The sequence below is a fragment of the Aulonocara sp. 'chitande type north' Nkhata Bay genome, linkage group LG8, assembly GCF_057382095.1.
Source record: "Aulonocara sp. 'chitande type north' Nkhata Bay isolate Kocher_YH1m ecotype deep benthic linkage group LG8, A_spYH_male_GT1.1, whole genome shotgun sequence".
Classification (NCBI taxonomy): domain Eukaryota; kingdom Metazoa; phylum Chordata; class Actinopteri; order Cichliformes; family Cichlidae; genus Aulonocara; species Aulonocara sp. 'chitande type north' Nkhata Bay.
This window is the reverse complement of record NC_141351.1, coordinates 15,456,308-15,482,885: the sequence shown is the minus strand read 5'-3', so window position 1 is coordinate 15,482,885 and position 26,578 is coordinate 15,456,308. Positions and strand designations below refer to the sequence as shown.

Below are 26,578 nucleotides of genomic sequence, written 5' to 3'. Positions count from 1 at the left end.
GTTATTCATTTGCACAAAAATGAAAGGTGACACATTTTCAGAATTAATGCATCACAATAACTCACAATATTTTCAAGTGGACACAAATAACAGAAACCAACAACAAATCAACTGAATGGAGTCGAAGAAAAGATTCTTACATTTACTTTATGGACCATAATCTATTAGGACAGGCTAACATTTTGGTGTAAGGAAGATATTATTGAACAAAAAATGAAAAACAATGCTCTTCACACAATCGTCCTGTAACATAACGTACTTCACAGTCTATGAATTCCAGGGAAACTGGAAATTGTAGCTTTCGACACTGGATCAAACTGAAGATATCTGGCGTTTAATAACTGAGCACTATGTCAGGTTCTAAACACAGACTTTACCAACAGGATTTTCTGACCATAGCAGCAAATCTGCATTTTTGTACCAATAGGAATCATCATACCAAACAGACACAAACAACAACACACAATCGATAATGAAAACAGACTTCGTGATGATTCCACAGGAGGTGGACCCAAACACAGGGCACAAGGAAGTGGATTATAAAGCCAAAATCTTTTAATCCAAAAACAAGCGATGGTCACAGACGTAAAGGCGGTCAGTCAAGGCAAATGATGAAAGCAGGAGGGACGCAAAAGGCACATGGAACTATATAAAAAATAAAATAAAAAACTATTAGAAATCCTACAAGCTTGACTACAAAAAGTACATGAGCAGAATAATCAATTTTAAAGAAAAAACTAACAAAGACAGGAAGTGTCAAGAAATAACCAAACTACAACAGGGAAGGACTTCTCTGTAGAATAAATAGGAAAAAAATCAGATACCATGACATAATGTGCTGGTGAAGTAAAACAAAGTAGACTGCTAAAGGTTGCTAAAGAAGTGACAGCTCAATCTAAAGAGCTGGCTCGCTTCCTCGCTTAGCTAGTTCACTTCTGAAATTCTGCAGCATACAAGAGTTTTCAAAATGTGCTGTCCAATTGTCGGTAAAGTGCCAGTCCATTGTTGGCAAATGGACTGGCTCTTATATAGCACTTTTCTACTGTCTTCACGCACACACTCACACTGATGGATGCATCAAGGGAAACTGGGACTTCAGTAGCTTGCACAAGAATTGTTTAGCAAGCCTGGGATTGATCGACCAACATTCAGACTGGTAGATGACCCGACCTTTCAAAAAAGGATGATTATCGTTGGAATGCTTATTATCAAAAGATCTGTAAATGACAACTCAACTCAGTATTTTTCCTGTTAAAAGGAAGTTTTTCCTCCCCACTGTCACCAAGTGCTTGTTCATAGGGGTTCATCTGATTGTTAAACCGCCGTGTTATGATTTGATGATATATAATAAATACAGGGATGGGTGACTTTTAAAAGCAGTGGTCAGCCAAGCGAACTGGGTGCAACGGACAAGAGACGCAACCAGTTGGACTGATGTTCAGCAGCACCATTAGCTTGGAATAATAAACTAGGCATCTTCCAAATTTCAATCATTAAAATATAAGTCAAACGAAAAAAAAAACAACATAGTGTGAGATTAACATGGTACTATCATATAATTGGTGGCGAATTGTAGCCAGCTGAAAAACAGGACCACCGGGACTGCAGAACTCAAGCTTGTCATTGTCAGCCCACCCTCCTCAGTGCCTAACACACCTCCTCACCCCATCACATGAATCCCAGTCACCACCCTCCCCTGCATCTGCAACAAAAGATACTTTGAGGTCATGCTTCTCTTCTTTGTGCCCACCACAGTGTGAGAACAGAACCACTCAAGACAAGGATGACTTAAGTGGCACTAATAATGAATAAAGTCCATCATATAAGGGAAAACCAGTAGTGCTCCAGAAGAAGCTCCAAAGCGATGCGCAAACAAATCAAAAGTGAAGAATTTAATATTTTGTATAATTTTCCCGGCCTTTAAACTGAAATTATTTGACTTCCCTCATCAAACTGCGTAACGGACTTCATTGATGATAATATGTCTGAGCTTTAAGCCGCACCCCTCTCTATATTCATCGCCCCGAGAATCCTCTGTGGGGGTTTAAAACTTCAAACAGTTCCTCATGAAAAAGTCAGAAGGTGTCAGACATGTGTTCCCCCTCCTCGCACCCCTACCCTGCCGGCTTGCCAACACCAAAGGCCAGAATTGATTTTGTGTGAAGCAAGACCAGCTCCACCCCCATCAGGGATCACCTGCCTTACTCCCTGACTGTGCCTCTCACACAGCACTAACAATCAGGGGAAAACATCAAAATACTGACAAGATATCTGTGGTTATCAGAGTATATTTTGCTAATCAAGCATCACATAGTGTAGAAGAATTGCAGAGTGCGTTTTGTACAAAGTGATTTCCTGTCAGAACATCTGACGGACGTTAAATTGTTACATTTAATTTCTTTCTACTCTAATTCCACATGGATGATCCTTGTGTATGAGCTAATAAAGTGAGGTTTATGTTAGATTCACGGCAGATTATGTGAGATAAGAGCATTGTCCTTCGACTCAGAAGGCTATAAAGCTAATCTAGCTGTAAATAAAAAAAAAATGCAGTATGAAAGGTCAGTCAAGAGCCAACAGAGATAAAAGTCTGAGATGGCTTTTCATGTAGGGTGATCCATTCACGATCCCCTTTAAATTAAACATTCCTTCCTGTTTGTCTGCATGTGCTCATCCTGGAAGGCACCGGCAACATGGAGTGGGTCAGTTTCTGATTTGTTTTGTGTTTTGAGTTCCTAAATTTGTTGTGATCCATCATCACAACATCAAAATCTAATCTGATAAGTTGTTTAAGGAGAATTCAAAAGGCTAATCCAGTTTAAGTAAGCTATTTTTTTCCTATAGAAGACATTTTGACTTGTCAGAGCAGGTGTAGCACAGCTGTAGCTAACGCCATTGTGTATTTAATAAGTTAGCTTCCACCAATAGCAAAAAATGTTGTGTTGAGCTGATTGCTCAGATTGCTTTTGTTTACTGACCGATTCAATAAATGAGTTGAAAGTAAATAGAAATGTAGTAAATATACAGCTTTTACTCAAAATGATAGTTTTGTCCGTCAATGGCAGCCATGAATTCCAGTTGACTGTTTGTTGACATTATCTGATAAATGTTCACTCCATGTCTCGTGAACTTCCTCTCACAAGTTGGATAACAGACATTTCATTGAAGGCACTGAGCTCCAGTGGCTACTATCACCACTCCATCATAGACAGAATTACAGCTAACAGCTTCTTCTCTAAATATTTCTCGTCTGGCTGTGCTTTGGGTCATTGTTCTGCTGCAGGAGGAAATTGGCTTCAATTATTTGATAATGTTCCTCATTCCTAGATCTGAAATCAACTTACCATAAGCTAAAATGTTTCAGTGGTTTACGGTATAAAAATGCATGTGCTAATGTAATGCCTGCACCTCATTAGCAGGCTACTCGTGAACCATGCTAACATTTCTGTCTGTGTCTTTCAACAAAATACAATGTTGATATTTAAGGACATAGGAGAATCTCTTTGGGTTCCTTTGTTGCGGTGTAAAACTGGATATTTAAAATCGTGTGATTCTACTGGTACAGATACTTGTTTCTAAATTTCTGGCACTGTGGCATCCCTAACCTGTACTAGTTTTTTCTTAGCTTTCTCTCTCTACAGTTGAAATTGTTGAACTTCCATCAAGAAGACCTGCACCCAGGTGTCACCTCTTCACTGTTGCTGTTAGCTCGTGTTTCGTGCCTACTTTTTAATGAACCTGCCAGCTGAGGATCAGTGAGGATCCCTTTCTTAAGCGCTTGTTAGTTATCCACCGGGGTCTTCCTCTTGTCTTTATATTCTAATCAGAGCCACTTTGAGTTGTTTCATGAAAGGAGTAGTACACGCCTTTGCATGAAATTGTTTTCATGTTTTTAGCCAGTTGAAAAAAGTTCTCATTTTGTTCTTTTCTAATAACCTTGTAGTATTTTAACATGCTAAATTTGCAATAGGTGGCACGATGTGAAATCTGTACACCTACATAGATTCCACTAAAAATATTTACTGTTATATATAAACTTAATTCATCATTTCTGATCATTTTAACAAGCAAGTCCAATTTCGTAAGTCATCTAGAAATTATCCTAAACTTCGAAGCAGTAAGGTTTTACTACCTTACTGCTTCGAAGTTATTATTACTGGTTGATATTTTAGAGAAAACTACAAGAACACAGTTTGAAATAAACCCAAACACTCACAGAAGTTTAAGTTCTAGCATTGTCACAGATAACGCTTACCTCAGCACCAGCAATCAATGAAACTGCGAGCGAGTTGTGCAGTACTTTACTAAAAGGATACCTAAACACATTACAAAACCAAAGCTGAACATAAAATCCTAATGGCAAGCTAACATTTAATGACGTGTTTAAGTGCTAGGGAAGTTTATGCATTATGATAGAGCATCCATAAAAACTCAGTTTAACACAGCTGACTTCACTCATTAAATATTAATGCATTTTAACAGATTTGACATAATGTTATTTTCCTACCTACTAACAACATGTGTCATTCATGCTATGTAATAGCTTAATAAAAGCATCTATAAAGCAGAAGGGAAGCATATGAAAGGCCCAGAACAGGCAGGGAAACAAGCAGCCATGAATGTGTTTTGGAATGGAGGTTTTAGGAGCCTGGCGTCAATGTGTGAGACGCGACTTCCTTATTTTTAACACTGGGCACTTCAACCACTGGCTTGATGTCAACCTCTCATTCTAATGGACAGCCACAAAGCTGACAGGCTGTAAATCAGAGGAACTATAGAAAGCCATTAGTCCTGGGATACACAATAAAAAGCGGTAATGGTCTCATAAAGCCTGCAACACCACAGCAGACATTCTGATTCTGTCTATTAAGGGCTGCACAGAGCCTCGGATGAGTGAAAATAAGGAAGCCATTTTTCTTTTGTGCATTGTTGCCTGGGGTCTCGTGCTCATGATCAATGTACAGCAAGATGCACTGCGCTGAGAGCTATTTATTTACACTGTACTCCAGCTGAGTGAATGTTAGAGGAGAGCATTGTGATTATGAAGTGCTTCTGTTGAGCCTCTATGCTACAGATGCCTCATTGATTTACTGTGAGTTGGTTATAAATGCCATGTGTGCTCAGAGTGCTGGTTATGGAACCAAGAACAACAGTTTACATTAGTTTTTATAATGAGCGCGATGTCATACTCAAATTGTAAACAACAACATGCTTACCTTTAGTGCTCTCCTTTAGTCTTCTATGATGGGTGGGAGTGGAACTTCGTGTCTACTGTTAATAGCAGCAGTAGTAGTACTCCTCTAGGAAATATGAACAGCTTTACCAGATTCATGGTAATCTATCCAATAATGTTGAAATATTTCAGTCTGGGACTAGATCTACAGACCACAAACAAACGGGCATTATCATCCCCATACAGCCATGACTAAAAATGACACTATATAACAGCAACATCTCGTTCTAGTGATCTTCAGTCTTTATCTTTCTAAAGCTTGCTTTTGTTATTCGGTGTCAGACAGAGATATCACCATGAAAAGAATTCTTTGAAACTGCTTTCTACTGATAAAACGTCCCATTTAACTTTTCCACTGTTTAAACTATGACTAACGCATTTCTACAGGACGTCACGGACTGTAACTCCAAAACCTCGGCAGAAGTAATCGAAACTTTGGGGATGGTTGTGTAAGACTTAAGGTTTGTGTTTTGTTTTACATTTACTTTAACTATATCTGCTTTCCCTATTTTTGGGAAAGCTATTCCAGAAGTTTAAAGTTAGACTGCTTTATCCATTACAATACCAGTTTTGATGTGTACTGGGTGTCAATGTCATGCTGGAACAAATAATTGTGTCCAAGTTTCAGGTTTTGACAGTTGTTACACTGTTCTTAGGTTTGGAAGTCTCGCTTTTACTCCTTTAAAGATATCTTATGTCCTTGAGGCCAAATAGCTCAGTTTATGTCTTATCTGACCATAAAAGGTTTCTCCAGAAGGTCTTTGGTTTGTTCCTGTGGGCAGCTGTTAGTGTCACTAAAGTTTGAAGGTGTAGTTTTTGGAGGAGGGACATCTTTCTCGTGGACAGTTAATGGCAGGCTAGAGTCTTGGTGGTTCATGGGTTGTAGGTTTCCTTCGAATGGAGCCTTAGCTTGACGCTCCGCTTAGTCCCTCTTTCCATATCCAAAAAACCAAAAAACAAAACAACAGTCCTTGATAGTTTCTCAATATTTACTTCGAAAGTCCAAACAGGTACACAGCAACAGAATTCCAAATTACGAAAACTTATAAAGTTCAATTCAAAATGGATGAAGAGAGATTGCGAGGTCAAAAAACCATGTGGCTCCACTCTCCTCTCGCCCAACTTCCTGTTTTTTCTGCACTATCAAAATAAAAGCATACATTTCAAATTAAACTGCATGTAGGCTTCTACATTACCGGCCCCTAATTGTTATCAATGTCTTTGAAACAATTACTCCAGAATCTTTAACTTAAATGAAAAGGTCTATGGCTACATTACTTAACTGAACTTCAACTATCTTAAAGAAATCTTCTTTCACTTTCCTCCCCTCAGAGGAAACTAGTTCTTGACTTTCGAAGAGTGCATCAATTATCTTCAGCTTCTTGCAAAAGGCACAGCTTTGTAACTGGTCGACAAAGCTCATTGGTCTTGGTCTTTACTTTCACCTGACGCACCAGACCTTTCTGGTCTGGAAAGATCTCTACGATTCTTCCTAGTGGCCATGAATTTCTGGGTGCTGTGTCATCTACGATCAGCACAACATCACCAACATGGAAATTTCTCTTAGGTGTAGTCCATCGTTGACGCTCTTGGAGCTGCATGAGGTATTCCTTGCACCAGCGTTTCCAAAAAATGTCTGCAAGGTATTGGATTTGTCTCCACCTGCGATTTACATACTGGGCATCCTTGTTGAAGATTCCTGGGGGTAATTCTGGCTTAACCTTCAGCAACAGGAGATGGTTGGGTGTTAAAGCCTCCAGGTCATTGGGATCTGAAGATTCCTTTGTAATAGGCCTGCTGTTTATAATAGCCTCAGCTTCACACAGCAAGGTGTGGAGACCTTCTTCATCCAACAGTTGTTCTTTTACTGTGACGTTCAAAATTTTTCTCACTGAGCGGATGAGTCTCTCCCAGCTTCCTCCATGGTGAGATCCTGCTGGTGGATTAAAATGCCATTGGATCCCCCTTTGCTGCAATGATTTTATGATCATACTGGAGTTCCATTCTTTAATTGCTTTCTTTAACTCACTGTTAGCTGATCGGAAGTTGGTTCCATTATCCGAGTACATCTCTTTAACTTGTCCTCTTCTGGCAAGGAATCTTCTGATGGCGTTGAGACACGCATCAGTGTCAAGTGAAGATGCAACCTCCAGATGTACAGCTCGTGTGGTAAGACATGTGAAAATGACCATATCTCTTTACTTGACTTCTTCCCCTTTTTACCAGGAATGGACCAAAGTAGTCAACACCTACTTTGGTGAACGGAGGGTCATCAGGCAGGATCCTGCATTTTGGTAAATCTGCCATTATTTGTTTGCCAGCACTTCCGTGTAGCCTTTTACAGGTGACACATTTTGACAAGAACCTTCTAATGGCTCCATTTGCTCCAGGGATCCAAAATTTTTGACGCAGATGAGCCAACATGTGATTCCGTCCGGCGTGAGCTGTAACATCATGGGTGTGTCTTAACACAAGCTGTGTGATATGTGACTCCTTTGGCAAGATGACTTGCTGCTTAGCATCATCTGGCATTGCTGCTCGACTCAACCTTCCTCCAACTCTTATGACTCCATCTTGCAGTACTGGAGTCAACTTGTAGAGAGAGCCTTTTTTCTTCACCCTTTGATGTTCTTTCAGCATTGCCAAGTCCTGTTCAAAACTTTGCTTCTGACAGTACTTCACAATTTCCATTTCTGCTTCAGACAAATCGTCACAGGTTAGATTTTTTCCCTTGAAAGCTTTCTTGAATTGGCTCATCCTGATTTCCTCACTCATTGTGCTTGCTTCCTTTCTCTTTGCTATTAATTCCTTAAGCAAACTCTTCAGTTTCATGAACCAGGCTACAGCACGCTTTAGCTTTGTCCAAGATGAGTAGTGATTCATCAGCTGGTCTACTGAGTCTTTGAGCCCTTGCATCTGAATGACATGTGTCTGAGCTTCTCTTTTGACCTCTAAGTCATCAAAATCCAGCATTCTGGGATCTGGATTCTTCGGCCACTGATCTTCTGAGCAGAATAGGAAACTTGGACCCGAAAGCCAATCGCCACATTTTAAGAATGCTGCAACAGTCTGTCCTCTAGAGACATGATCTGCTGGATTCAAAGTGGTATTGACATATCTCCACTGCCGAATATGAGAATGGCTCAAGATCACTGAGATCCTATTAGAAACAAAGGTCTTGAATCTTGTGCCTTCACTATTCAAGTACTTTAGCACAGCCGTGCTATCTGTCCAAAAAACAGATTCATGCAGTTCTACTTCTAGTTCCTTCTTTAGAAGTTTATCCATCTTCACTGCAACTGTTGCGGCAATCAGTTCCATTCGTGGGATGGTTGGACACTTCAAAGGTGCAACCCTTGCCTTTGCCATTACCAAGGTGGACTGAGTCTCGCCACTTGCATTGCGCAGCAACAGGTAGCTTGCTGTTCCATAAGCGTCTTCGCTTGCGTCAGTAAAATGATGCAGCTGCGCAAAGACTGGTGCACCAAAATGCTTTGACTTGATGCTCCTGTCAACTCCAAAGTCGTCAAGCCTTCGCAAATCTGCAACCCACTTATTCCAGCTCTTAATGACATCCTCTGGTAGGGATTCATCCCAGCCGTATTTCCTCCGACATAAATCGTGCAAGATTTTTTTTGCACACAAAATCACCGGAGCAACAAATCCCAGTGGATCAAAGATGGAGCTGAGAAGGGAAAGCAGTCCTCTTCTAGTGTTCGGTCTGTTTTTAAGGTTGATCTTGAACTTGAACTGATCTGATTCAGCACACCACTGAATTCCCAATGCTCTTTCCATCGGCAAATTACTCTCGTCCAGATTCAGAACTTTAAATCCTTGTGCTCTTTCTTCATCAGGAATTGAGTTGAGCAACTTTCTGCTGTTGCTTGACCATTTTGTTAGTCGAAATCCGCCTTTTGCCAACATGTTCCTCAAGTCAGAACACAGGGTGATTGCTGCGTCTTCCTCTGCAATTGACTTAAGACAGTCGTCCACATAAAAAATTTTCTTGACTGTCCTTGCAGCTTCTTGACCAAATTCCCTTTCGAAATCAGTAGCGCATTTCTGAAGTGCAAAAGATGCAACACTTGGCGAAGAGGTGGCACCAAAGATGTGGACCAACATTTTGTGTTCTGCAAGCTTCTCCTTGTAATTCCCATCAGACCACCAAAGAAACCTGAGGAGATCTGTATCTTCCTTGCTGACTCTGACCTGGTGGAACATGGCCTCCACGTCAGCCATTACTGCCACAGTCTCCTGTCGAAACCTCAGGAGGACTCCCACCAGTGAACTTGTCAAATCCGGTCCCTGCAAGAGATGCTGGTTCAGCGATGTTCCTTGAAAGCTTGCCCCACAGTCGAAGACAACACGTAACTTTTGCTTGACTGGATGTCTCACTCCATGATGAGGCAAATACCATGTTCGTCCCTTTGACTTACATTCAGCATCGTTCAGTTTGATCGCGTAACCCTTTTTTAGGATATCATCCATATGTGCAACATATTCCTTGTAAAACTTGACATCTCTGGTGAATCTTTTCTGTAAGTTCAGCGCACGTTGCACTGCGACTTCTCTGTTGCTTGGCAAGCACAGCGCCTTGCTTCTCACTGGAAGACAAATACTATAATGGCCATCCTCCAGTTTTGCAGACTGAGACACCATGTTCAGAAACTGACGATCTTCCTTGGACATTTCAAGATTTTCGTCTTGTCCCGCATCAGGAAAGTCCTGCTTAAACTGTAGCTGCCAGAGCTCTTCCAACCTGGCTACTGATATCCTATTCACAGTCACTTGTGCCAATCTGTTTCTCCCACTCATGTCGCCTCCACTCCTAAGTGGTCCATTTACTGTCCAACCTAATATTGTTCTCACTGCGTAGGGTCCATTGTCCACGCTGTTTACCACCTTAAGCGGTTCCATGGCTTTGGGAACATTCACTCCTATGAGTAATCCAACATCCGCTTGGATAGTGGGAAGTTTCACTTCCGTCAGGTGTGACCACCTGTCAACATCCTCCTGGCATGGGATATTGTTTTTACTTACAGGAATGTGGTCTTGTGCATACACCTCTGAAAGTTTAATAAACTGGCTACCATCCAGACTACTGACTTCCAGTCCAGTCACAATGCAGGTGTTCACAACAGATTCATTTCCCATCGTTCGGAGTGAAATTTTCGTAATTCGTCCGTTAAGGTTCAGTTGTTTTATCAGTGACTCTGTCACAAAGGTGGCTGAGCTGCCTTGATCCAAGAATGCATATGTTGTTACTGTCTTGGTTCCTTTCTGGGCCTTGACACGTACTGGAACGATTGGAAGAATACAATCTTCCTTACCGGCCCCAGTCATGCTGAAAGTTGCTGTTGTTTGTACAAAAGCACTTGATACGAACTGTTGAACCGCCCCCCTTGCTGTTTCTTCTTGTGAGTCCCTATTGGTGATGTGCAGCAGGGTAGGATGCAGTCGAGAGCATTCTTGACAATGGAGCTTGTCTTTGCAACTGCTACTCATGTGACCATGTTTCAAACAGGCAAAACACAGTCCTAAGCTCCTTAAAAACTCAATCTTGTCCTTATGAGGCTTGTCCTTGAGCTTTCTGCAGATTTGGAGGTTGTGTTGCTCTCCCTTGCAATAAACACAAGGCTTGCTGCTTGAATCCACTGGGACAGTCCGTGGTTTTGATGCCACTTGTTTGGCACTTTCTGTCTTGTTTTCCATTTGAGGGTCAGTGATTGCTGTTGTAAACACTTTCTTTGGTTTGAATGCCTCTGCATATTGTGGCTTTGCTCTTTGTCTGAATGAGTCCTTCACACCTGTTGTAGTTTCCCTTATATTTCCATAAAGTGGGTGTAGCACGTACCTAACTTGCTGATTGATAAAGTTGACAAAATCCTTAAACTTGACTCTTTTCTTCGTTTTGTCTTGCAGGTCACAAGCATATTTTCGCCACGATTCTTTAAGTTTGTAAGGAAGCTTGTTAGCTAATGCCCTTAGGTTAGACGTATTATCCAAGTCTTCCATGTAGTTAACATCTGTCATTGCATTGTAGCAGCCGGTAAGAAACAATGCAAAGGACTGTAGTGCAGTGCCGTCTTCTGGCTTAATTGTCTGCCAATCCAAGGCCTCCTTTATGTAGGCTTCAGCTATCTTAAAGTCATCTCCAAAAAACTCTTTGAGCATTTGTTTCGCCTTTGTATAACCCACTGAAGGTTCCATGTAGATGCAACTTTTAACCAACTCATGGGGTTGTCCACTCGTGTACTGCAGCAAATACTGTAGACGATCACGATTATTATCAGTGCGGTTTTCAATTCCATGTTCAATGGAACCGATAAAAGAGTTGTATTCAAGTGGATCTCCGTTGAAAGTTGGAATGGAGATGTCAGGTAATAGAGAAGCTTTGTGATTCTTTACCAGGTACTCAGTGACATTAACTTGCTGAGAAATGGCTTGACACAAACTATCGAGCACAGGTTCACCAGCCCTTTCAGTGCTTGGCGCAGGCACTGTCCTTTCTTGCATTGGTGTCTGCACATCGTCGTCATCGTAGGGTGCAGATGAGACGTATTGCGATGTTGGGTGGAATGTGGTTTTAGTCTCAGTTTTGCCATTCTGATCATCATCTGCAAAAATGCTCATGTCTGGCTGTGTATCTTCATATTTTTGCAAAACTTCCAGTTTTGCATCTGACTCAGCAAGGGCAGTCTGCATAGCATGCATTTCCTTTTTAGCCTTTATTGCAGCCTCTCTTTGTTTTTCTTCCGCCTGCAATTGAGCTTCTTTTCCTTTCATTTCTGCATACCAATCCGCTTCTTCCTTTTCTATTGCCAAACTCTTCTCCAGAGCTGCAGCCTTTGCTTTTAATGCAGCACGCTCCATTTCTACCTTTAATCTAATAGAGGAAGATGTAGAGGAAATGCTTCCATGTTGTGATCCAGATCTACTGGAGCGTTTGCTTGCCGACTTTGATGACGTGGACCTATTATCTGCCTGCTTTCCTGTGTCGTCCTCTCTGTTCTGTTCAGAGCGTTTCATGACTTCATTCATCCACCCTTCACATTTCCAAAAGAAATCATTCAGTGACTTGTTCTTTGGATCAAACCAACTATTTTGATCTTCCAAAAATTCATCTTCACTCATAAGTTGTTGCAGTTCAGAATTTAGGCTAGCAAAGTCTTGCTGCAAAGAGCTAAAGTCAACTCGTAATTTATTTTTAACGAGGTCAACATTTGCATCATCTTCCATTAATTGCTCAATTTCTTTTTTCATGCCTGTTAATTGAGAGAGCTTATGTCTACGTGTGTTGACATTTCTAGTCTTGCAGTCTTCCATAGCCTTCTCAGTCATTTTTACAATCCTTTTTCCACTGTTTTGTTCATCCATGGGCAGCAAAATTCCAAACTCAATCAATACACATGCACCTCAGCAAATTGAAAAAGGGCAAGGCAATTTAAAACTTACGGTTTTCCATCTTCAATTTTTCCTCGGTTCGGTATTTCCTTCTTACTTTATAATCAGGTGTTTTCAAACTCCATTAATCTGTGAAGAGCTGGTTTTTTGACTAATGTAGGTTTCCTTCGAATGGAGCCTTAGCTTGACGCTCCGCTTAGTCCCTCTTTCCATATCCAAAAAACCAAAAAACAAAACAACAGTCCTTGATAGTTTCTCAATATTTACTTTGAAAGTCCAAACAGGTACACAGCAACAGAATTCCAAATTACGAAAACTTATAAAGTTCAATTCAAAATGGATGAAGAGAGATTGCGAGGTCAAAAAACCATGTGGCTCCACTCTCCTCTCGCCCAACTTCCTGTTTTTTCTGCACTATCAAAATAAAAGCATACATTTCAAATTAAACTGCATGTAGGCTTCTACATGGGTTGTTCCTGAACATCCTTACCAAATTCCTGTCATCTGAGGGTGACAACCTGGGTCTTCTTTCAGACACTGAAAAAGTGGCAACATATCTGCCTAACTTAGACTTATGATGATTAACAGTTCTTTGAAATGATCTTTGAATCTGCAGTTGTTTAGAAGTGACTCCAAGAGACCTTCCCGACTCATGTAAATCTACAAGTCTCCTTCTTAGATCTTTACTGAGTTCCTTTGACTTGTTCTCAGTATTGGTCAATCCAATGACTTCTGTCAAACAAATCTTTTTTTACCCAGCAAAGCTGTAGTCAATCAAGTTAACTAATGAGAAGTTAATAGGCCTCGGCCTTGTCAAGATAAAAGCCACTGTAGAAACTCTAAAGTCATTAAAGATATGTGCTGTACAATGATTCCACCTGAAAAAAGAGCAGTTCAAAGAAATTGTTCAAACCCAAAAGCTTGACATGCCCATGATGGATGTATGTAAACCTCTAACCACAACTGTACAAAGTCAGTGTAGTTTAATTGAGTTCATATACACTCAACAAAAATATAAACGCAACACCTTTGTTACTGCTCCCATTCCCCATGGGATGGACGTAGAGACCTAAAATTCATTCCAGATACACAATATAACCATCCCTCCCAAACAGTGGTCACAAATCAGTCCAAATGTGTGGTAGTGGGCACATCTGCTATATTGAGATAATCCATCCCACCTCACAGGTGTGCCACATCAGAATGCTGATCTGACATCATGAGTAGTGCACAGGTGTACCTCAGACTGCCCACAACAAAAGGCCACCCTGGAATGTGCAGTTTTTTGTGCTATTGGGTGTCTGGGGACCCAGAACCGGTCAGTATCTGGTGTGACCACCATTTGCCTCATGCAGTGCAACACATCGTCGCATGGAGTCTATCAGATTGTCAATTGTGGCCTGTGGAATGTTGGTCCACTCCACTTCAATGGCTGTGTGAGGTTGTTGGATATTCATGGGAACTGGTACACGCTGTCGTATACGCCGGTCAAGCACATCCCGAACATGCTCAATGGGTGACATGTCCGGTGAGTATGCTGGCCATGCAAGAACTGGGACATTCTCAGCTGCCATCTGCCCTGAACAATGTGAACCATGATTCATCCGTGAAGCGCACACCTCTCCAATGTGCCAGACGCCATCAAATGTGAGCATTTGCCCACACAAGTCTGTTACGGCGACGAGCTGGAGTCAGCTCAAGACCCCGATGAGGACGACGCGCATGCAGTTGAGCGTCCCTGAGACGGTTTCTGACAGTTTGTGCAGAAATTGTTTGGTTGTGCAAACCAATTGTTCCAGCAGCTGTCTGGGTGGCTGGTCTCAGACGATCTTGGAGGTGAACCTGCTGGATGTGGAGGTCCTGGGCTGGTGTGGTTACACGAGGTCTGCGGTTGTGAGGCTGGTTGGATGTGCTGCCATATTCTCTGAAACGCCTGTGGAGACGGCTTATGGTTGAGAAATGAACATTCAATGCACGGGCGACAGATCTGGTTGACATTCCTGCTGTCAGCATGCCAATTGCACGCTCCCTCATTGCTTGTGGCATCTGTGGCATTTTGCTGTGAGACAAAACTGCACATTCCAGGGTGGCCTTTTGTTGTGGGCAGTCTGAGGTACACCTGTGCACTACTCATGATGTCAGATCAGCATCCTGATGTGGCACACCTGTGAGGTGGGATGGATTATCTCAATATGGCAGATGTGCCCACTACCACACATTTGGACTGATTTGTGACCACTGTTTGGGAGGGATGGTTATATTGTGTATCTGGAATGAATTTTAGGTCTCTACGTCCATCCCATGGGGAATGGGAGCAGTAACAAAGGTGTTGCGTTTATATTTTTGTTGAGTGTAGAAATATAGCAGATATTTGTCTGTGAATCCAGTATGCTCAAACTAGACTCGAACTCTCGATGCAACCGTTTCCAGTTTATGTTGCATTTGAGAAAGTGTAATGTTGTACATAACTGGTAAAAACGGCTCTGAATAGTCGCCTTCCAGAAAAATTTCAAGAATAAATACAATGTGGAGAAACAAAATGCCAAAATTTTAGACTGATGATTTTAAATAAGCTTCAAATGAAGGCTGGTGGCTCATGATAGGTTTCGATGTTCAACATAACAAATCTAATTTACCAGAAAGCATCTTTTTGAAACCACGCCAACCTTATTTAGCTATTCCAAAACCCGATGCCAGATGTCTAAATAATTTCACCAGATCAACCCAAATTTCCCCTCTCAAAAGATAAGAAAGTGTTCTGAGTGACATTTCAACAGGCTGTTCCCAACTTCCAGCAAGATTGAACTTGCCTGAAGACAATGACAAGCTCCTCTCTGTCTGATGTCACTTCCCATTTCCAGGCCGACTGCTATCTGCTACTGGCTTCTGCCAATAATAGCTCATCAAAACAACACAACCCTTCTTGGCACCAAAATAAAGGCTGCGGTCCGCGTCTGTGCCACTCAGTTGTCAATTAAGACTCCTCTTCACACTGACACTTGTGACTTAAAAGAAACAGTCGAGAATGTGATGAATTTGAGCCGACAGATGAGAAGGCAGTGCGCTGCGTTGCAGTACCATAGTGCGCTTGAGATATGGATAACAACTGACACAACTGGCAGGTCTTATGAAGTTTGATTTCATTTGTCAGGCTTGCTTGCTCCCTCACTTTTCAATCATCGTGGTAATAGCTCATTCTGATCGCCTGAAGACACTCACTCTCACTTCCATTTAAAATGCAAAGACATAAATATAGTAGGTGCCGCTATGGGCTGCACATCAAGATGGCATTTGTTGTATCCGAGATTCTGTAAATTCATATGTTTAAATGCGTGTAATATAGGTATCAGCGAGGATACTGAACCAGGTTTTGGGTGGTTACAAAGGTGTCGTGATCTCTAGAAGTGACAAGGTTTTGCAAAAGAAATAAATAAAAATGAAAATACATATCACATAAACCATAAATGACAAGGAAATAACCATCAACCTTGGTATTTGATCGCTAAGTAGACAAATGGAGCAGTAAGTGTCCAAGCCTGTCTCGGCGAATACCTTGCATGCTTGTCTCCAGCCGACCACATGACGCTAATTCCTGACTGAAGCGCTCCTCCTGTGCAGCCCTAATCCTGCCTGTGAAATGTGACAAGATCATTCTTAAGGCCTACTTTAGTCTGAATAATCTGCCCATCACAGACATTCATCCCAACCTGCACAGTGCCTCCAGCATCATAACACGCTACCTGTATGTTTTCACCATGACTTAGGCGCCATAAATTAAATCTACACGAGCAAAATGTCGGTGTATGTCCATGTGGACATTTTACATTGATTGCACTGCAAACATTATGAACAGTGTCCAGAAGATTTACTGCAAATGATCAATTAATTGCGTCAAAACACAACAGGAATTCTTAAGTCATGATAAACAATTCATTAAGCTCTTTTTTGGTTTGTTTGTTTGTTTTATATCCTTGCAAATGCATTAATATCTTGATTTTTGGAAATGGTGATCCGACAAACAAGAAATTCGTCAAAATAAATAAGCCCGACCAAGTTGCGTGCCATAATCTCACGAGTGCTTTCCTTGTTTTCTTACAGCTAATAAAGTACAGTACAGTGGATCTCACAGGCGCTTCTTGAAGTTTCCACAAAGTTCTGTACCAATAATATGGCAGCTGTCAGATTGAATTGAGCGACTGGTTCCCGACGCTAACGTGAAGGTTAGGTGAAGTTAACTCTTCTTTACAGCATGACTACAAGCTGCCAGGAGCCTCACCTTCCCGATGGCAAGTGGACGACAGCATATAATCTCCACGGGCTTTACTTTCTACTCCTGACCAGCTTTAACTAATTGAGAAGACAAAGTGAAAAAGACCCTTCACTGCCACGATCTTGGCTGCACCTCAACTTTTCTAACTCTCTCAGTCATGCTGCGCTCCTGTCATCTGACTTCCGGCGAGACGGCATAAGTTCTTCGTGTCAGCTCCGAGTTGAGAGCTTGCAAATGAAGTCAACGCTGCAGTATTTGACACTCAGATTGGGGCGTGTGTGTGGGTGGGTGGGGGCGAGGAAAATATCTTGGGTGTAGTCAAGGGGAATGGGTATGACTTCTAAGTATCTGAAATGTCCTGTCTTAAACACATAATATCCGTAATACTTCCTGACACATTCGCCTATAACCTCTTATTCTGTGCCAGCTTCTGTGGGTCCCTTTTTTCTCTCTCTGGGCGTAGAAGAAAAGCAGTCTATTTTCTTGTCATATTTGCTTGAAAGGGGACTCTCAACTTGGAGTCTAATTTCCTGCACTTTAAAGACAGTCCACATGCAAGGTGCATTACCATGCTATCAAGGTGATGGGAGCAATTTCAAACTGTCAGTCAGTCATGGAAATATCAGAGAGACTTAATGTCTAGTGCAACCTGTCAAAGGCTCCTGTGAAGAGGTGGAGAGCATAATCTGAGTTTTATTCACTCAGTACCATTTACTTGTCAGTGTGGCTCTCTGTTTCACTCTAGATGGTAGCTCATAAGGAGATGGGGATATAATATGCCCATATGTATAGAAATATATATGTATAGAAAGTGGGAGAGAGCTACTTAAATGAAGAGGTCACTATGGCAGGTTTAAAAATGTATAAGAAGACCAAAGACAAAAAAGGAAAATGTAGAGCTGCTGCATATCAACAGAGAGCACTTATGTACCAAGTACCATAGCTTCAGCCCGAGTATAAAACTGCTCCATCTCGTATGATCTTACAGTGCTTGCTTCGCAGACAGCAGTTAGTTAAGGCTGTTAATTTCCCGATAGACGCACCACTCTGGGTGACACACTGGGGCTGTACTTAACCATTATTAATGTGACAGGCCTCACTGCAAAGCAAATCAATTAAACAGGAGCAATCACCATAGTCTGGATAACGGCCCTTTTAAGGCTGTTTTCATGTGACAAGGAGGTCCTCGATCCAGGCCTCTGCGCCGAGACCTGACAGGTCAAGAAAGCGGCATGAAACAATAGCACCTTCTAACCATCATCTCCCCTTTTTACCTGTCAGATCCAGTCGGCCTGTCTGGCTGCTGACGCGGCGTGCCCTGCGCTGCCTGCCACAAGGTGAATTTTCATGTCATGTCGGGGGAATTTCTTATTCCATTTGCTCGACATTATAATGCCGCATTTATCGACCATATCCTCTTTTTGAAAGCTATATGTCAGGGCGCCTGAGTTTTTGTCATTTTTTTCCAACAGATTCAGTTACTTGTCCCTCGTAATTAGCTCAATGTACACGTGCAAGCATAAAGGGAGCGTAATATCAAAAGTGGAGCACGCACTTACTTTAGCGCTTTTCGGGCGATTCTTTCGCTTGTGACCTCTGAAGTGTCTGAAAGGGTGGAAGGAAAGCTGCTTTCAAAAAAACACCACTTTTTACACTTACTCACGATGTTGGTTGTCATTCCATGTTTTTTTATAAAAAGACAAAAAATTATATAAAACCAGCTGAAATATATTACAAGCATGCTTTTGTCTAATCAACCCTGTTGTGGAGACTATCCATCAGCCCGCAAAACTGAATTATGCAATACCCATTATATAATTATACATTATACAATACAGTCATGATAGAAGCTCCTGACAGGGTGACCCTAATTGCCATTGTTTTCCATTTTTAATAATCCCCAGAGATAAATTGTCAAGTCGTCTCCAGTGCTTCAGCACAGAAAAACCACCACCTGAAAATAAAACGAAGACTAAAAGCTAAACTAAAAACACAAAAAGTGCCACAAAGAGGACAGAGGAAAGTCTTCACCTCTGATCTCGCTTATTTTACTTCCACATGAATCCTCAATAAAAAATATTTTGATGGGCAAAATGTAGAACCGAATAAAAATTGTCAAAGCGATGTGAAAGATGCATTTCTTTGTATTTTCTTTGCCCATTAAGGCAAAAGATAAGCGTGGTTAACAGAACAGAACTCAGAAAAATAGAAAAGCTGTTTCTAAGGATCATTACTGAATGTGTGTTTTTAAAACACATGGATTAAATATCTAATTTCAGATGATAAATTAGGGCTATGTTTTTGGATATTTTTAATAAAGGCCAGAGAAGATGCTTTAATGAAGAAATGGATGCAAAAAGAACTGGGTGAATTAAACCTGATTTCTTTCTTTTTTTTATTTGCAGAACTTAAAGTTCAGACATTTTTGCTGAATTCATTATTAAATGTGAGCTGGAGGGAACTTTTGTAGAAGAAAACGTGAATTAATCCTTTAAAAAAATAAACAAACCCTTAATATTTAATAGTAAAGCCCAGAGATGTGCTTTCTTTCGGTGTAATCACCAACTAGAGGTACCCAGCCCTGCTTGTAAACGTTTGTATTTGCATGGATTCCGGGTGATTCATAAATGTGTCCTTGTGTGAAATACTAGCGGGAGATTTCAAGCTTTCTGTTTCAAAGTAATGAATTGCGGCGACGGAAAAAAAAAGTGAAGCCATTTAAGGATAAAGCCGAGAATTTGGTGTCTGCCGCTGCGAGCCATCCATCACGTCCACAATAAAGGAGCTTTTGCCTGACGGTCGAAATTTATGGTCGCCCTTCTCTGCCCTAATAACTCAAAGCGCTGTGTCAGAGCCTGACAGCCGTTGCCGAAAACAGCACCCCTTTTATCAATCAAAAAACACTTGCATATGTTTAACTTTCGCCTGATCAGCAAGACATTTATAGGCTATTGAGTAATAAGATAAGTGGGTCTATTTCGATGGGAAGAAATGTGGACGCTTTAATGATTAATGGCAGCCACAAGAGAGTTTTTTTAAGCGCTCTTGGAACAAAAAAGAAGGATTTTTGGCATGAGTGCGGAGGAAATGTGGAGGTGTATTTTTTAATTTCCTACACCCAGAAAAAAATATATAATAATGATAATCACTTGGAAAAATTACATGCTATTAAATCAGTGTCTGTAGCAGAATTACAGCGCCATATAAAAATACCTTGGAGCTTATCTCCAATTAAACAAATTGCTGTTTTTAGTTTGACCAGACCAGGCGGTGTAAAGCGGCCCTGTGCGGTGATGGAGCGGTTAGGGGAGATAATACAACACGTATTATCTGCCCTTCTCGTGGATTCACTTTACAGCTTTTGACCTGAGCATGGCTGAGAAGAGGCAAAAAATAAATAAATAAATAAAATAAATCTGCAGACAGTTGACTGGCAGGACAGGGAACTGACAGATGACAGGCTGTGATTGAGGGAGAAAGTTGCCGAACATGTGAAACATGGCGATAGATGTCGCACACTGTAGGCAGGGGATGTGACCTTACAAGTCCCTCGCTTGATTACTTTTTATTGTTTTGAGTAACTGGGTCCAAAGACCGTCTCCTTTATTAACTGCAGTCTAGTTATGCAAAGAAGATGCAGATTTTAAAGCAGATTTTAGCCGCAGGCGATAGTTTGTCCACTCCTACTCTCTTCTTTTAGGGGAAATAAATGTCGGCTGTACAAACGTTTCAAAACAAATCTTTTCATAATCTTTGTCATCTTTATTCCCTGGTCCCCCCCCCCCCCCCCCAAAAAAAAAAAACCCCACACAGGATGCAGGTGCAGCGCATGCGTCAAAGTGCCAATTACGCAAAAGGCGCGTGTAAAGTCTGGAAATTAAAAGCGCTCGGAGTGGGTGAAATATGAAACAGACACCCGTGTGAGCAGGAAACGTCACATTACCTCGACCCTCTGATCACATCGGCATCTCTTTTTGATTGGGGGGCTGCACGGGCAGCAATCCGCGGACTGATTCAGATGCTGCTAGTGAGGAGGCGGAGTGATCCCTCCTGCCCGCAACCCACGTAAACCGTGCCCGCTCTCGGACCCACAGCCACAGTGTTAGAGCGACGCCGGAGATGAAGCAACGAGGCTGAGAAGCGCACGGATTCTGCTCACACACTCCGCGTCTCTTCCGAGGATTTAACTGTGATTTTCTTTTATTTCTGGCAGCGGCTCCAACCGTCAGACGTTTTGAGTGCTGGCTTGCTTAACCCTACCCATGGCATTTTTCAACCATTTATAGGAGAATTGGGTCATGATCACATCGCCCACGGTCTCTGTCCTGAGAAATAGCACAAATCTAGCGTGGGAGAGCGGCTCCTCGGGGGAGAAGGGAGCAGTGAAGATAAGCCAACTATCCGTCCACAACTCCGTCTCTCCCGCAGACCCTACTCGACAAGCCAGTCGTCTTCCCATAAAGGTTTTGAAAATGCTTACGGCACGGGCAGGACACATTTTACACCCGGAGTACCTACAGCCGTTACCGTCCACTCCTGTCAGTCCCATCGAGGTAAGCGCTACAGCGGTTAAAATAAAACACGTTGTTTTTATTCGCTTATTCTCAAACTACTGCGTGTTCACTCCGAAATTGCAGGACACCAGAGCTCCCGACACGACACGAGTGGACAAACTGTGGTCAAGATTTGTATTTAGGCTATGTGTTGAAATACAGTAATAAACTGTACTCTCGATGTTCTACTCACTTCAGACTTTAACGACCCTTTTATGCAAACTGATGCCAATATTTTGAATGTCATTCCGTCGTGTTGTACAATCTTATCTTCCACCTAATGTAGATCAGCTACGTGTGTGCGCCTTCCTCCTTTACATACCTATTATGCTGAGTTGTTTTGAGTTTCATCCCGAGATAACTTTATGCGCAGTGCGTAAAATGCGCGAAACGGACATATGTGACTATTTATCGCAAAATATTACATGTACGTGTGAGTGTTTTCCTGAATTTTTTAACGTTGTGTTTGTTTCAAATTCTCAGCTGGATGCCAAGAAGAGTCCGCTGGCCCTTCTGGCCCAAACGTGCTCTCAGATCGGCAAACCGGATCCGCCGTCCTCCTCCAAGCTGTCCTCTGTAACCTCCAATGGATCTAGCGACAAGGAGGCCAAATCCGGCCCGCTGAAGATGAGCGACATCGGAGCCGACGACAAATCGAGCTTCAAACCTTACTCAAAATCATCAGAGAAGAAGGACTCGAGCAGCAGCCTCAGTGGAGATAAAAACAGTTTCCGAGTGCCTAGCGCCACCTGCCAGCCGTTCACCCCCAGGACAGGCAGCCCCGGCTCCTGCACCTCCGTTTCTCCTCTGCCATCTGAAGGCAAAGCGGGGGACAAGGAGGAAAAGAAGGAGTCTGATAGCAATAAAAGCACTATGACGGAGAGCAACGGCAGCCACGGGATAAGTGGGATTACCTCTGACGGCAACCAGCAACAAGAAAACACATCTGGATCCAAGGCTGTTACATCAGACTCCATATCTGTAACCTCGTCATCATCATCCGTCCTCGGCTCCGGGCTGGTGGCCCCTGTCTCCCCCTATAAGCCCGGTCATACAGTTTTTCCTTTACCACCTGCTGGTATTTCCTATCCTGGAAGTTTAGCCGGTGCATATGCGGGTTATCCGCAGCCGTTTCTCCCTCATGGAATGACCCTTGACCCCACCAAATCCAGCAGCCAGCTTTTAAGCGCACAGTTTGCTGCTGCCAGCTCGCTGGGATGCAGCAAAGCGGGAACGAGCCCCTTAGCTGGAGCATCCCCACCGTCTCTAATGTCTGCTAGTCTGTGTCGAGACCCCTACTGCCTGAGTTACCACTGCACGAGCCATTTGTCCGGCGCAGCCAGCGCTAACTGCGCACATGACTCTGCGGCAGCTGCGGCAGCTGCCTCGGCGCTTAAGTCTGGATACCCGCTCATGTACCCGACGCACCCGTTACACGGCGTGCATTCCACGACCCCTTCTTTCAGCGGACATCCCTTATATCCTTACGGGTTTATGCTGCCCAACGACCCCCTGCCGCACGTGTGCAACTGGGTGTCGGCGAACGGACCTTGCGATAAGCGCTTTTCATCCTCCGAGGAGCTCCTCAGCCACTTGCGGACTCACACGGCCTTTGCCGGCACGGAGAAGTTGATATCTGGGTACCCGGGGTCGTCTTCTCTTGCTAACGCTGCTGCTGCTGCTGCTATGGCTTGTCACATGCACATGCCTCCAAACGGAAGCCCGAGCAGCCCGAGCACGCTGGCCCTCAGGGGCCCTCACCACCCCCTCGGACTCAGCAGTCGCTACCACCCGTATTCAAAGAGCCCCCTGCCCACTCCCGGGGCCCCGGTGCCCGTGCCCGCGGCTACCGGACCATATTACTCCCCGTACGCCTTGTATGGACAAAGACTGACGACAGCATCGGCCTTAGGATATCAGTAGTGACAGAGAATTACACATTTATAAAGGAGATTTAGGCCCAATGAGTTTTATATTGTACTTAATGCAGGGATTGGATCCAGGTGGGGATCAGTGTATTTATTTGCGATAGCTTCAAGCGTGACTAAAATAAAAAATAATTATAATATAAAATTTCAAAAGACTCAATGTGCATTATTTTTACACAGGAGAAAAGCGTCTTTGCAAGTTAAATAAAGTTAGGACCCTTTTTCTTTCTTTTGAGTAATGTGGAGTTTATTGTTTATTTGATTTATTGTGACTGGTGGGGTTTTGTAAAGCAAAAAGTTATTTTAAAATGTGCCTTACTCAGAGGGATTAGGGGGCTGCCAGAGCTGAGTGCGTGACGGAGTGATGGACGTGGAAAATCAATCAGAGCAGTTTCTTACAGAACTGCCATCGATTTATTTTATTTTATTTATTTATTTTGGGGGGGAGAGATAAACGTTTCATGAGGGTGTTTGATTTACCTGAAGAGTATAAGACAGCTGTTTGGTGAGGGTTTTTTTTATTATTATTATTTATTTATTTTATTTTAAGGCTCCCTTTTTATTTTTAAGTATAGGGCAGGGTCAAATCAGGTCAACAGTTTTAATTTACAATAAGAGGATTTTCTCCCTCCAGTAACATCTTGTTTTGTTTTTGCTGTGTTAGTTTGACTATATATATATATAATTAATTATTTAACTTCCCCAACTTTATTTTATTCCTAAAGTTGGGGAAGATGTTTAATATCTCACTGACATTTATGGCAGAATTTTGAAGATACTCCCTTTTATTCACAACTGTGTTTTTGCTTCTGGTCTCACCATGAGGCTCATAATGGGGTTTTTAAAAGGGCCCAAGGATAGAGAAGCAATAACTGCAAAACCTTTGAAGTTACAGAGGCTTCTATGAGCATCTGCTGTTTTTATTTTATTAAGTTTTAGTAACAAGAAGCAAGAGAAAAAAAAGAACAAGAAAAAAACACCACTTGGTGCTGCAGCTACAGTACGTGTGTGTGTGTGTGTGTGCAAATGTGTGCTCAGATACAAAATCTTTTGGGCTCATCAAAACATGCTGAATCTTCTCAATCACACGGTCATGGATTATTGTTTCATTAACGAAGACAAATGAGCTGCTGATACCAGCGAGGCGCTCGCTAAACAAAGATTTACGATGACACCAGATGTGGGACGTTTCCACAGCTTTTGTGATTGCTGTAATGAAGCAGAGAGCATGAAATAAAGTGAGGCCTAACTATTTAATCAGCCCCCTTAAAACAAATCAACTAAATCAAGCCAGCAGTGTCATTATCCATCCTCAGTAAATCAGGCTGTTCTCCAGCAATAAAATCACCATCATTAATGGTCAGATGTCATATTCATCAAATCCAGCCATCCTTCATGTAGATGAGGCCTAAACATAGCTCAGTGATAGATGGTAATAAAGCTGCTAACCTATATTTCAGCACTGCGACCAGTCAGCCACCGAGTCGGCATAGATCATATGTGATGCATCTTTTTTCATTTACAAACAGCACATTAATATGATGTGAACAAATTGGGTCACGATCTCTGAACTTATTGCTCGAAGGCTGATTGATGTTTGACTCTGCTGAAGAAATTCACACATCTTCACAAGCAGATAAACCCGCTAATAAATGATTCAGTTTCAGTTCAATTTTATTAGCAGTGGTTAATGAGCTAGTTTAAATTTAAGGATGGGCCTAAAAGTCTGTGCGTGTGACTAGATTAAAGGTAGACGTGCTCATTTGCTTTGCGTTGTTAAGTTGTTTTTCCTAACTAAAAAAAAAAAAAAAAGGTGGCTTAGTGGTGTAGTGGTTAGCCCTCTCCCCTCACAGTATGAAGGCCCTAGGTTTGAATCCACTGGCCAGCTGGGAAGTGTGCCTGTTGTTGTCCCTCCTGATATTTGTGCTTCCTCCCACAGACATGTTTCTCAGTTTAACTGATGATTCTAAATCGGCTGTAGGTGTGAATGGTTGTCTCTCTATGCTTGCAACCTGTCAAGGGTGCACCACACTTTCATCCAGTGATAGCTGGAACAGGATCCAGCCCTTGACCTGCCACCCTGAACTGTACAAATGGATGGACTTTCAAATAATCCTGAACCCAATGAAGTGAACAGCATTTTGTTGCTATCAGAAATGATACTCTAATTTGCCGTCTTTAGTTTTGAATTCAAATTAAAGGACAAAAAAGAAAAACAAAACATACATTAATATGTTGTCAACGCAAACAGCAAAACCCTGGAGGTGTGTGAATGGTCCGCAGTGCTAATTCACTAACAATACTGTAGATTTTCTTTCTGTTTTAAGAGGAAGAAACAAGCTAATATCTAAAGTAGCGATTCCTTTTAAGCTATCTGCATTATGAGTGTTGTAGCATGATCTCCAGCCTTTGTGGTCTCATACAGCATCAGTGTAATATAGTAGTGTAGTGTGCAATATAACAATTGCAAATTAAGTAAGCCCGATCAAAACTGATATTTTCCTTTTTCAGCAGAAATGAAGAAGCAAACATTTGATCCTATTTGAAAGAGTGCTTATTAATAAAAGGTATGAAACAAATAGCTAATCTTCCATATTTAATTTTTTATTTTTTTTTAAAGCATGTCAGTCACATGGAGAAGTACACTCCTGCATTCAACAAACCTTCAAAATCCATAAAATTAGAATCAGGGGTTCCAGGTCTGTGCCAATGGTAATAACGTCTTTTGGGAGTGACAGGCAGAACCTGCCTTATTTAAACCTCAGATATGTGGTGTTCTTGCTATTGAAGTGTGTGGTGTCATCATGCCAAAGTCTAAAGAGGTTGCTTCAGAATTCTGAGTCTGGGAAAGGATTTAAAAGGATCTTCAAATTATTTGCAATAAATCACTGAATTGCCAAAGACAAATTCATCCCAAAAACAGACTCTTTGCAAAAAAACCAAAAAAATCCAAAAAGTCTCCAAGAACTTCCTAATCTGCTGAGTTTGCAGGTATCTCTCACAGCTGTTGGTGTCTGCGATCAGAAACAGAAAGCACAAATCTGACCTGCATGGAAGGCGCACCAGGAGAACAAGGAACGTTAGAGGAAGACTACAATTTGACAGCGAACAATTAAGCAAAGATCAGGGTTTTTGGAGTAGTGTGCTCCAGACAAATGCATTAAAGATGGAGTTCTCTGGCTGCAGTAAC

General features: G+C 42.1%; 1 protein-coding gene across 1 annotated transcript; it reads left to right on the top strand.

Annotated features, from left to right (window-relative positions):
* Positions 1–20,808: 20,808 nt before the first annotated feature.
* On the top strand, positions 20,809–23,550 carry LOC147323474 (zinc finger protein 503-like). The gene is made up of 2 exons (XM_086303835.1): positions 20,809–21,460; positions 21,944–23,550. The coding sequence occupies exons 1-2, from the start codon at positions 21,206–21,208 to the stop codon at positions 23,381–23,383; spliced, it is 1,695 nt and encodes a 564-aa protein (XP_086159961.1). The 5' UTR covers positions 20,809–21,205; the 3' UTR covers positions 23,384–23,550.
* The last annotated feature ends 3,028 nt before the right edge of the window (positions 23,551–26,578 follow it).